The sequence below is a fragment of the Hakea prostrata genome, chromosome 8 (genome assembly GCF_041222555.1).
Source record: "Hakea prostrata isolate BN-2017 chromosome 8, UWA_Hpros_2, whole genome shotgun sequence".
NCBI classification, from domain to species: Eukaryota; Viridiplantae; Streptophyta; class Magnoliopsida; order Proteales; family Proteaceae; genus Hakea; species Hakea prostrata.
In genome coordinates, this window is record NC_142607.1 from 2,544,200 (window position 1) to 2,556,682 (window position 12,483).

General features: G+C 37.7%; 1 protein-coding gene across 3 annotated transcripts in view; it reads left to right on the top strand.

Moving 5' to 3' along the window:
- LOC149006234 (phytyl ester synthase 2, chloroplastic-like) overlaps positions 1-12,483 on the top strand; it is a 48,093-nt gene that overhangs the window by 3,267 nt on the left and 32,343 nt on the right. For all 3 annotated transcript variants that reach the window (XM_089165838.1, XM_089165837.1, XM_089165839.1), the window contains exons 2-7: positions 842-893; positions 1,127-1,182; positions 1,693-1,851; positions 3,040-3,144; positions 4,427-4,533; positions 5,360-5,481. In XM_089165838.1, coding sequence (XP_089021964.1) covers positions 842-893; positions 1,127-1,182; positions 1,693-1,851; positions 3,040-3,144; positions 4,427-4,533; positions 5,360-5,481 — 601 coding nt within the window. The remainder of the gene's footprint in view (positions 1-841; positions 894-1,126; positions 1,183-1,692; positions 1,852-3,039; positions 3,145-4,426; positions 4,534-5,359; positions 5,482-12,483) is intronic.

Genomic DNA, 12,483 nt, shown 5'->3' on the forward strand with positions numbered 1-12,483 from the left:
TGACTTGGAATTCTGGTGTCTGAGATTTGTTACCTTTATTTTCATAAAAATATTGGTTATTCCTAGCTGATTGAAGCTGTTTTTGTCAAAAGATAATTTGCTTACATGCCTATTGATGCAATTCTTTAACTGCATTTAGCTTGTAGTTGTATTAATATTATATGCAGGCTTAAATAGATATCAATCCGGTTTTCAATTCAGGCTCCCATGAATATTTCGTACAACTTTTCATTTGCGATTTTGTATTTGCTTCCTGGATCAGCACCTTCTACCTATTGGCATTCTTAATTTTGATTGGGCAATATATTTTGAGTTTAAACTTCCACTTTTATAGATCCTTGAGTACCATGGGAAAATCCTGGGATTAAGGGAAGCATATCAAATTAGGTTCCTAAACACATTGGATATTATGGAAAAGGCTGCAACTGGTTCAAGTCACACTTTACACAGGATCTTGAGAACACTTCATATTTTTACCCTGAAGTGGCTACCTAGTGCCTTCTACTTGAGCCTGCATCTTTGCCGTGACAGCTTAAGATTCTGACTTCGTTGAGCAATAGCCCCTAAGTTTATGATAGTAATGCTATACAAAATCTCGGTTGATATAGTCAATGTACATCTTTTTTATTTCTATTTGCCATAGGGTGCCTTACCTTTTACATGAGTCCACACTCAATTCACATAGATTATTCCATCAAATGTTTCATGCTTCTTTATAGTTCCCATCCTTTCACAGGAAAGACTATATCCTGCTAAATTGCTCATGCTTGAGACAGAATTTTTATAACTTCTTTCTGCTGCCTACTTAAAAGGATGATATATCCTGCTCACTGTTTTGCAGGGATAGATGGTGTTGGACTGGGACTCATTCTTCACCACCAAGGGCTAGGGAAGTAAGTATTCTGTAGGTAAATGAAATATAAGAAATATATTCAATTTCTTTAAGTCACATTTCATTGCTACTATGCTGCATATATAATATTGATTAGATTAGAAGATACCTCGATCTGAGTATCTCCAAACAACTGGTGGGGATGGAGGTGATTCCACAATCTGAGTTGAAGTGTTAGACTTATAGCATCATTGTTCTTTCTTTAATGCAAGTAGTTTTCTCCTTTGGATGAAGGGTTTTTGATATATGGTGCTTGCATCTACCTGTGATGAATCGAACACCATTTCAAGGTATTTCTCTCTCTCTCTCTCTCTCTCTCTCTCGCTCGCGCACACACACCCACACACACACACACACACGCGCACTCAACATGCACACCCATGCATATTTAGTTCATTCACAAACTACAGAAACTATGAATGTAGGGATGTTTGAATCCTGTGATTGCAGTTCACCTTAAAACTGAAATTGCATCCCTTGCTTTCTCCAAAGCTCAACTATTCCCAATGAATTTGCTTTTTGAAGCAAAAACAGTTGGACTATTTAGTCATTGCCTTTTTCTTTCCGAGGAGTTGGGGGGGGGGGGTTACAAATTGGATTAAAAAGATCATGTTAGTAGTTACAATTTCATGAAGAACTTATAGAGGGGATGACTGAGTTAGCTATTAAGGAGAGCATTCTCTTGCAGAGATACAAAAGGAGCATCTTAATTTTTTTGTCTTTTAACTAAAATGTTTTCATTGGTAGTCAATATATTATTTTTTTCTTATTGAAATTCTTTACTCTCTTTATGGTGTCAGACCTGGTGCAGTTCATCGAGACAACAGTTAAGTCAGAGTATTCTCGTTCACCAAATCGGCCAATTTATCTTGTTGGAGAATCTCTTGGAGCTTGCCTTGCACTAGCTGTTGCAGCCCTTAATACTGATATTGATCTTATACTGATATTATCCAATCCGGGTGAGTATTTGGTTCTGCAATCTGTGTTAATAGCAGGTCTGAGCACTTCAATAATACTTTCACCACTATGATATTTGGATCCTGTGGATCCCCTCCCCATACGTAACTGTCTCGAACCAATATAGGGTCATCAATTTCATATCCATATTGAAACTTAAATTAACTCAGCTAAGGTGTATAGTAGCTATTATTTATTGCACTTGTAAAAGGAGTACCAATGTGCATCATTGTGTACTAACATGCATGCTTATTAACATCTATTCATCGGTGTATGACCATATTGGTACGTGAGTGTTTTCTATAGGCATTGGGGATATAAAAATTGCCACACCTTAATTTTTTTGCATGTTGTATCTTCTTATTTATAGTCTTTCTTTTGGGAAGGGGGGGGGGGGAAGATTTGGACGTTGCCATTATATGAGGGGTATTTGAGAACAATGGGGTTTATCCTCATATCTCTTTGAGAAATAGAAAAGCGGAGATCTGGATGTGGAACTTATTTTATGAGAGAATGCTTCTTCCTAGATAGGTCCTTTTTGGATCTCCAAACTTTACTGGTTTGCTTTCTTCTTTTGCTGTGACCTTTGTGACCCAAGGTTTTCCAGTTGCTGACATATTATATTACATTTTTGTGGTTATGGTGTTGAAAGCTTTACTGGTTCTGTGGGGTTCAAGATTTAGGTTCATCTGTTATATGTGAAATTAATTCCTTTATTAACTTGGAAGCTAAATGTGTTATGTGATTTTTCTATGGGCTTTAAAGCTGGAAGTGATGATGGATTCTTCAGATTTGTTGGAGCGTGGTGTGGTGGATCTTAGCCACCCTTCTTATTGGGCACTCTCAGGATTATTCTGTTGTTTCCTGAGTTTTCTTGAATTTATTTAAATTAAAACAATTATTCTCAAGTTTAGGTGCATTGTCTATGGTTGATTCCTAGTGGAAGGCTTGACCAGTTTACTGGGTTGAAAACCATGCTAGATTGAAAACATTGACACTGCTGTTCTTTCCCCAAGCATCATTATATTTGTGAACTGGCAATCAATATTGAAATGCATACCAGTAGTTGAACCATACTCCTCTACACTGTCAGCATGATTCTAAATGCAAGATTTGATAGTGCAGAATCTACAGATGATGACTTAGTTGGAACGCTATTCATGGTGATCATTTCTTGTTTATTTTGGCAGCTACGTCATTCCGTCACTCACAGCTGCAAACACTAAGCACCTTAATGGAAGTCATGCCTGAACAACTCCCCTTTAGCCTTCCTAATGACACAAGATTATTTGAAGGTATCTTCCCGGTGCACTAAATTTTCCTGTTTTTTTTCCAAGCTGTGTGTCTGCAATAAGTATTACTTCTAGTAGAGTCATAGAAAAAATTCGAGGGAAACTTAAGTTTTGACTAGGTGAAAATGGGAAACCTAGGTGGGAAACTGGGAAATTTCGAGGAAACTTAGGACATTTTTGTGCAAGTTTCGACAGGTTTTAGGGAGTATTTTAGGGTGAGACTTTGCATTTAAGCTAATTAAAGTATAAAGAACACATTGGCTGTATTTTACTAAAAAAATCAATGTATATATGTCATTCCATGTACATAACATCATTATAGAGTTGTCCGAGAAGTACACTATAAACTTTACTAGTTTACTACTTAAGTACATAACATTCAATATATAATTTCCAACTTCAAAACATCAAATACAAAGTAACTAACAATAAAAGGAAAGTACAACTCAGTGCTAAGAGGAGTGCCTTGGTGGATTCATCTTGTGAGATGAGTAGTACTATGCCTGTAACATCCTCTCCTCCAACCAACGAACATATACATCCCATGACATTTTATGCCTATGGTTGTCAAGGTAATCAACAATTGTAACTTTATAAGTCTGGTCATCAACATGCCTAAGATAACCAGTCTGAGGGAATACGCAATTTGGATAGGAAAGCCCGATGGAGGGGGTATTTGGGGAAACATGAAATAAACAAAAAAATTGAAAATTTGGGAAAGCTACAAAACTTGCAGGATAAACTCCCAGGTTTCCATGAATTTCCTAGGTTTTCACGAAATTTCCTAAGTTTCCACAAATTTTCGTTTCCCACAAAATTTGGGAATTTTTTTCCCTCATGAACCTGTTGGGTTGAACCAGGTTTCAAGGTTTTGACAAGTTTTGATCAAAACTTGGGATTTTTTTTTCGGTCCCCTAGTTTTTCGTTTCGAGGTTACCAAAATGGGAAGTTTTGACCGAATTTTGTTCTATGAGTATAGTTACATGGTTGTTTGTTATTTTTATTCTGTAGGAGGATCATTTTTCAGTGCATTCTCTTAGATTTGATTTCTGGAAGTCATGTTTTCATAGTTTCCTCAGCGATGTAACTTCCATCCGTTACTGAATAAAAAATTGTTTGCAAAGATTCTTGAATCAAGCTACAACAGAATAGCAATTCTTTGTCAAAATATTTGAATGTTGACAGTGGAGGTAGTATTTATAGTATGACTTTATAACATAGGCACTTGTTGCAAATTTGTTTAGTATACTTCTGACTAATATCAGCATGTAATGCTAACTTTTAGGCAATCCCTTGAGGATGCTGATGGCTAGTGTTGGAAAGGAATTTCCTTTTCAACAAACACTTGGAGAATTGTCGGAGGGCCTTGGTACATTCTTACATTGCCTTTCTGTAAGTTAACTCTTAGACTTACTTAATACAACAGCAAATGGGCTCATGTATGAGAAATTTGTTGCAAATCCAATGCTTTTACAGGTTCAAGATTTCATTTTCAAGAGGGACTAAAACAACTGAAAATAAAAAATGATACAAAAATTTAAATTATACCACCAAAATATGGTCCATCTTGGTGAAAAACAAAATATTAAAGACCTTCAATTTGCATGCCATTCATGTCATCAAGTATCAAAGCAGAGATAATTCGTTGATTTTTTGGTTTTTCAACTCAAATTTGGTTGTTTGACTAAAGTTTTGAACTGTGCTCTCAGACAGAAAATTCACAAGGATGGAAAATATCCCGGATATTAAAAAAACTTTTTGGGTCTTGTATTTCTGTTTTCTACTTCAAATTAGGATAGCACTAGGTTGAATGCCTAGCCTTCTTCTAATAAATACTGGGGATGAATTATCTCAACACGTCTTCTTCTGATAGATACCATCGTTTCAAAACAAATTACAGATTATTGTTAAAAATTCACTGTTCTTAAGCACACAGGCATACATATTATTAGGAAAAGAAAGCTACTAGGCACGCTGCCCCTGCACCTAGACACCGGTGTGCGTAGAATGACTCCCCATGCCCACAGAGAGGCAGATACTCCCTTCCTTTGATTCTTGCATGCATACTTCATTGGCCCCTGTGCCAGGGTACACATGACTAGGTAGTAGTCTCTTGTCCATTTATTATTGGAGTGATTGTTGGTGGGCATTGTTAAATCTCATGCAGCTACTGTTTTCCCCCCATTCAGACACAGCAATTACATTATTTTACACACAGGTGGTTCCTGACATTTTGCCCAGAGAGACTCTTCTCTGGAAGCTGCAGATGATCAGATCAGCTTCATCCTTTGCCAATTCGCGTCTCCATGCTGTTAAAGCTCAAACATTAATTCTTTCCAGGTATATGCTTTTTCAACAGTTCTATTCTGATGTTGATTCTTGTGTGAGCAAATTAATTCACTCCAATAATGTAAACCGTACGTTAATGAAAACTGTTTGATTTGGTAAACTCTCCAAGTTACATTCTGCCATAATGATTCGTGTGAAACCTTGACATTTTGTACTTCTGCCTTATGTTTGTTGGTTCCCACTTTTAAACTGAATCTTTACTGAGGATTAATTGATCAAAATTTGTCACTAAAGTTCAATTTCTTTATTTTTCAAAGGAATAACAAAATTGATTTGGCATTTTTCCAATATAAGACTTGTATAAGATGCCATTACTTGTGTAGACAAGACAGACAAATGGTTAGTGTCTCACTAGAAAGCAAGATAGCAAGCGAAAATAGGACAAAGACCTATCACTGCATCAAAACACTTGCCCCTCTAAATGTGGTCTTTCTTAGATCTAGAAGACTAGAACATTTGCTAAGGGATGTGTATTTTTAGATTGCCCAGAAAATGATTAGTCATGATTGCACAGTGCTTTCAATCTCCAAGTCAGATGCACTGGCTTCCAAGGGACGTACAACAGCTGTGAAAAAAATCCCATTTTATTACTGATGCTATGATGCAGGACAAAACATGAAGAAATGGGGATTTTTGTTTGTGCCTGTGCGGGTGTTGTCCACACAGCGCATAGCATATTAACACGTGTTTTTTTATAACCCAACGGGTAAGAATAGGAGCAAAAGAGTAATTATGCCGATCATGTAAATATGTAATTACAAAAATCTACCCCCAATGACAACCGAATTCACAATAATACCCAAGTAATCCTAGCTAATGAATCTTGTTGCTGTCGTCTCCGGTGATCCAATCCCCTTTTCTTTCTCCCTTAACCAAACTCAAGCAAATTTCAGCACCACCAGAACCCAGTGCTGCAACTTGAACAACCCGTCCCAATGCTAACCTAATAGATACAAAGGCACGCTTGGATCCTGGTCTCATGTAGAAGGAACCAGGTGAGAGAATTATTTTTTGACCTATAGACCTATATTTGGCTAATCCTAATGAAATCGCCTCTATCAGCCCCCTTGATTTCCTTTTGCTCATTTGCTTTTTCTTCTTCAAGTTCCCTTGCCTCGCCCACAAAATGGTGGTGCCATCTGTCTCTTTTTTTTTCTTTCTGTTTGTCTGTTTTGGTGTTCTCTTCTTTTCTTTTTTATTATTTTATTATTTTTGTACCAGTGAATTTTGCAATCCGGGTTTGTTGCTAACTTCTGCAGATGTTCCAGCCAGATCTCTTGGATTTCCTTATACTTATGCTGTTGTCACTTACGTACGATATGGTATTTGTACGGTGTATATAATCTCAGCTTTCTGAGTGGTGTGAGTTGAGATTCAGCTCTTATTGAAATTTGATGATCTGTGGCCAAAAAAAAAGAAAAAAACTCTTCTTGAAGAAGCATCTACTATTAGATCGGTTCTTGATCAAGCAGTCAAAGTACAAATTTCACGATATTATTCTTGAATCAATTCTCCCATAAACGAACAGAATGATGGCAGCAGAGTGTGTTGGATCAAAGGGTTTGGTAAACCAAAACGACAGTGCTGGAGAAGATGGAATAGATTGATGGATTGCTGGAGACAAAAGCAGAACAGCGGCTAGGGTTAGGGTTAGGAAAAATCTCGTTTTTTGTGTTTGGGAGAATGTTATCCTTATTTGTGAATTTAATGTCTTTTGGGGTTTCTAAAAAGAGAAAATAGTTTTTAGAAGGATGTAATTATAGTTTAGAAAACTTTTTAATACTTAAAAAAAAAAAAATCTAATTGTATGAACTGTTGGATTAACTAAGTGACACATGTCATAAGTTGCTGCCTGCGTGGACGATATCCGCGCAGGCATGAACAAAAATCCAAGAAACATTAGGAGTTTTAGTTCATGTAGTTTTCTATTTTTTGTTAACTAAGTAAGAGTATTTATGTAATAATCTTTTTTCCACTTTGTTATAAATAGAGGGCTTGGAATCACATTGATCTATTCAAGCCATTCTACCACAATCAACTTTCTCAACATGGCATCAAAGCCAAATTGATTAGGGAAGAAAAAGAAAAAAGCAAGATTTGATCCCTCTCTCACCTCTCGCTGCTGCTGCAACTTGCTGTCACTGCCGTTGCAACTTGGAACCTTCCATTGAGTCACCTCTTGCTGCCGCTGCAACTTGCTCTCACTACCGCTGCAACCTGTATCCTCCATTGTACCTACAAGACACAATACCATTGCCCAAACCTGCAATTACCTGTGCTTCTCCTCTTCTGATCTTCTTCTAATCACCATCGCAGAACCAGAACCAGACCTTTCACCATCTGCAAAAGTGCAAGAAATATCTTCAGCCAGAACTTTTTAGCCATCGATTCACTAGAACCTCATTCTTGATGATGGTATTTTATAATTCTAAAGCAGACCAAAACTAGCTTTCATTGAACCCACATGGACCAAACCAGGCCAGGGGTTTATTTGTGAATTCACATATATCTAGGGATCTCTTTTGTGAATTTGCATATAGACATGTGTCTATTTATAATTTCCCATATATCCAGGGTCTTTTTTGTGAATTCACATACATCCAGGGGCCTATTTGTTATTTCCCATACATTCAGGGGTCTATTTGTGATTTCCCATATATCCATGGGTCTCTTTCATAAATAAAAGAAGGGAGATGTTGTCTTCTATCCTATGAATCCCTAGATGTATTTGGGTGGTTAGGTTATTTAGTTATGCGACATTTTAGTTGTTTAAAAAGGGTGAAGACTGAAGAATTGCAGACAACTTTTTTGACATGGCAACCACTGATGGTACTTCTGCTCCCACTAGTTCTAAACATTACCCCACTTTTTCTCCTCTTTCGGTAAGATTTGATGGAATAAATTTTTTGATCTGGTCTCGATCTGCATACCTGACTATTGCTGGAAGAGGATTTGTTAAGACACATTACGAGCACCACTATCAAACCTACCACCACAGGTGTTTCTCAGGATAAATGGATCTCTAATGACTCCCTTATCATGTCGTTTCTTTTGAATTCCATGCATCCAAATATTGCTTGTGGATACCCATTACTTGGTACTGCAGCTCAAATGTGGAAGGCTACTACAAAAACATATTGACAGTTGTGGAATGATGCATATGTTTATGCTTTGGAAGAAGCTTCATAAAACAACCCAAAGGAATTGATTGTGGCCTAGTGTTATGCTGAATTGTGATCTCTTTAGTAGGAGTTGGATTTTTATGGGGATTATCACTCCACTAATCCAGATGATGTGGCTATTTATAGGAAGCATGTTGATAAGATTCGGGTATATGAATTCTTTTTTTTGGATGAATAAATAAATATATTAAACAAAAGGAAACAAGAGAACAAGGTCTTTAAGCAGAAGACCGAAAAGAGGAACTAAGACCCCAGGAGACAACAATAAGCCTGTTCCTTGGGGTATTGTCAATAGGGGGATGGGGCAAGGCTAACAATCTTGAAGATACATCAAAATAAATGGCATTCCAAATCCTGTCTATAGAGCGGGAATTGGAAGTCCATCTCCGAAGATTGCGCTCGCACCAAAGATGATGAATTAAGGCACTGTACACTAGCTTACCAATCCAGTCGCAAATGGAAGAACCTGAAATGTTTCTCAAAATCCAAGACCAATCTCGAAAAAACCCATATGATCGCCTTGAGTGGGGCCAAATGGAAGCAAGGGCTTTTCACCAGATAGATCTGGAGAAGGGGCAAGAAAAGAAAAGAAAAGAAAAGAAAAGGTGCTCAAGTTTTCCAGACCGTTCCAACAAAGGATGTAGTTGGAGTTAGCGGGGATGTGGTGGACAATAAGGAAGGATTGGGTGGGAAGGGCATGGTTGAGGGCTCTCCAGAGGGTAAGGGAGTGACGGGGGATGAAGCCTTTGAACCAAACCAATGGGGGCCGGGGGGCTTAGGGCTATGGGCTCTGAGAAGTTCTAAGCTAATGAAGTGGAGAAGGTTTTGGAGGTGGAGGGGAGCCAAATGGTGAGGTCTCTAGTGGAACTAGAGGGGGGGGGAGAGATTCCCAAACATGTGTGAGAATGGGGAGAGGGGATTGAGTCCATGACCCATTAGAGATGAATATGGAGTATGATCAAATCAAGGTACAAGTATTGAGTTGTTCTCCCTTTCCCACACTAGAACATTCTTATGCAAGGAAAGTCGTTGATTAACTATGCTTCATGCTCCTATTATGGAGAAATCAGCCCTACTGTCTGTTAGCACCAAATCTGATTCGACTAAGGAAATTGTCAAGTGTGAGCATTGTCACAAATCATATCATACCAAGGCCAACTGTTGGATGCTCTATGGGAAGCCTGCTGACTTTGAATAGAAAAGGGAACAAACAAGGTGAAAACTGAAGGCTAATCTTTCTTAGATTGTTCCCACAACACCCTTTATAGACATTGGTTTTTCACAAGAGAAGTTGGCTACTCTGCGATATATTTTGGAGTCTTTTACTGCTGGTGCTGCCTTTACCACTGCTTCCTCCATTGCCCATACCAACTCCTACCTTGCTACTTCGAGTAAAACTTTTACAGGCTTTCATGTTTCTTTGGTTTTTGCTCCTTGGATCATTGATACAGGAGCCACAGATCATATGACAGGTTCATCCTCTTTTTTCTTACATAATTCTCCTACTTTCGGGAAAGATAAAGTTTGAATTGCTGATGGCTCTTATTCTTCTATTACTAGAAAGGGACCATTCAACATTCTTCATCACTTTCTTTGTCTAAAGTTTTTCATGTTCCTTCTTTCTCTATTAATTTACTCTCTATCAGTAGTCTTACCCATGACTTGAATTGTAGAGTGACATTTTTTCCATCCTACTGTGTCTTCCAGGATCTGGTAACGAGGAAGGAGATTGGACGTGGTAAATTAGACAATGGACTTTATCTACTGAAGCCAATTGGAGGATCTACTTTTGCTCTGGCTACATCTTCTCATCAGGTCCATTCGGTAATGTCAGACCTTTATCAGTGGCATCGTAGGCTTAGTCACCCCCTTTAGGAACTCTTAAGAAAGTTTTTCCTGAGTTAGTTTCGTCTTATAATAAGAACGAATTTTTTGTGAAGCCTGCATTTTTGCGAAGCTACACCTAATTGCCTCGTCATTCTCGCCTCACCTACTTATTTATCTTCTTTTTATAAAAGAAAACCTATTCCTTTTGTATTAATTCATAATAATGTTTGGGGCCCCTATCGATGGGTTTCTATTATTGGCCATAGATACTTTGTTACTTTTATTGATTGTCACTCTCGTTCTACGTGGATTTATATTTTAAAACAAAAAAATGAGGTTTTTCGATGTTTTCGTGATTTTTCATAATATGTTTAAACTCAATTCAATGCCAAAATGAAGATCCTTGTAGTGACAATGGCACAGAGTATATTGATGGTGAATTTTAGAGATAGCTCTTTCACTCGGTATAATACACCAGGACCAGTTGTGTTGATACGACTGCCTATAATAGGGTTGCCGAAAGGAAGAACCGACATCTCTTAGAGATAGCCTGTTCTATTATAATTGCTATGAATGTTCTTGATCAATACTGGAGTGACGCTATACTCACTGTCTCTTACCTTATGAATAGGATGCCCAATAGGATACTTGATTTTAAATGTCCTAATAAGATTTTCAAGGGAGACTCTTCTTTTGTTATTCCCCCAAAGGTTTTTGATTGTGTGTTATGCCAGAATCACAGCCCACTAGAGTAAGTTGGCTCTTCGTAGCCTACACTGCATATCTCTAGGGTATTCTGCTACTCAAAATGGGTACAAATGATATCATCTTCCTTCTAGGAAAACTATTGTGTCTATAGGTGTAATTTTCAATGAATATTGCCCTTACTATACACCTTTCTAGGGGAGAGTCCTATAATAAAGGTTTTCTTTCCAACTTTAGACCTTTTTACCACACATATGGACTCCCACACACCACCACAGCACAACTTAGGAGCTTAAGAAGAGTTTGACCAAGGGGAGACTCCGGCCAGTATACCGGAGGACTTTAATTCTCTCGATTCTCCCCCTCCATTTTCTAAACCATGTGAAGAACCTAGTGAGGGGGAGACTACTCCTGTGCACACTATTGAGGTCTTTCAAAACAAGATTGACCAGAATAAATCGGTGTAGACTTATCAGAAGAAGAATTAAGATCGGCTAAAGCAGGTGAAGAAAGATGACATGTTACCGCTTCAATCTCTTGCTTCAAAATCAAATTCTACTGTTCCCCTTGAGGTATCTTCTTTTGATCTTCCTATTGCTGTTAGAAAAAGAGTTAGATCTTATACTTTGCATCCCATAGCTAAATATGTTTCTTATGACTCTTTGTCTAACTCTTACCGTACTTTTATATCCACTCTATCATCTGTTTTTGTTCTTAAAAGTTGGTAGAAAGCCTATGCTAATAAGAGATGGAAGACAACTATGGTAGAGAAAATGCAAACAATGAGGAACATAATACTTGAGAGTTGGTTTCACTTCCTCCAGGAAAAAAACCTGTGGGTTGTAAATCGGTGTTTGTGGTTAAACAAAATATGGATGGATTGGTCAATAGGTTGAAGGATAGATTGGTTGTTGATCGTGTCGCTAACCAATCAAAAATAAAATCCTATACTAATCTAGCAAGCAAAAAGTACGGGGTCGAACTATGGGGAACTAAAAGGCTAAGTTACTAAAATTGAATTTAACAAAACTAAATTTAAACTAAATCTATTAACTAATGTAAAACGTTAACTGTGAATGTGAAGATCTTTGGGATTTCGAATCCCCAATGATTTTCCCTAATCGATATAACTCTACACTTCAAAGTAAATTAGGGATGGTCTTCCTAGATATGCCCTATCTTCGCAAGACTATCGTCCTTCGCGGAAGCTTGGCACGCTTAGTTCGCTGAGTTATAGAACATCTTTGGCCAAACTCAAACACAATCAACTAGAAGATAT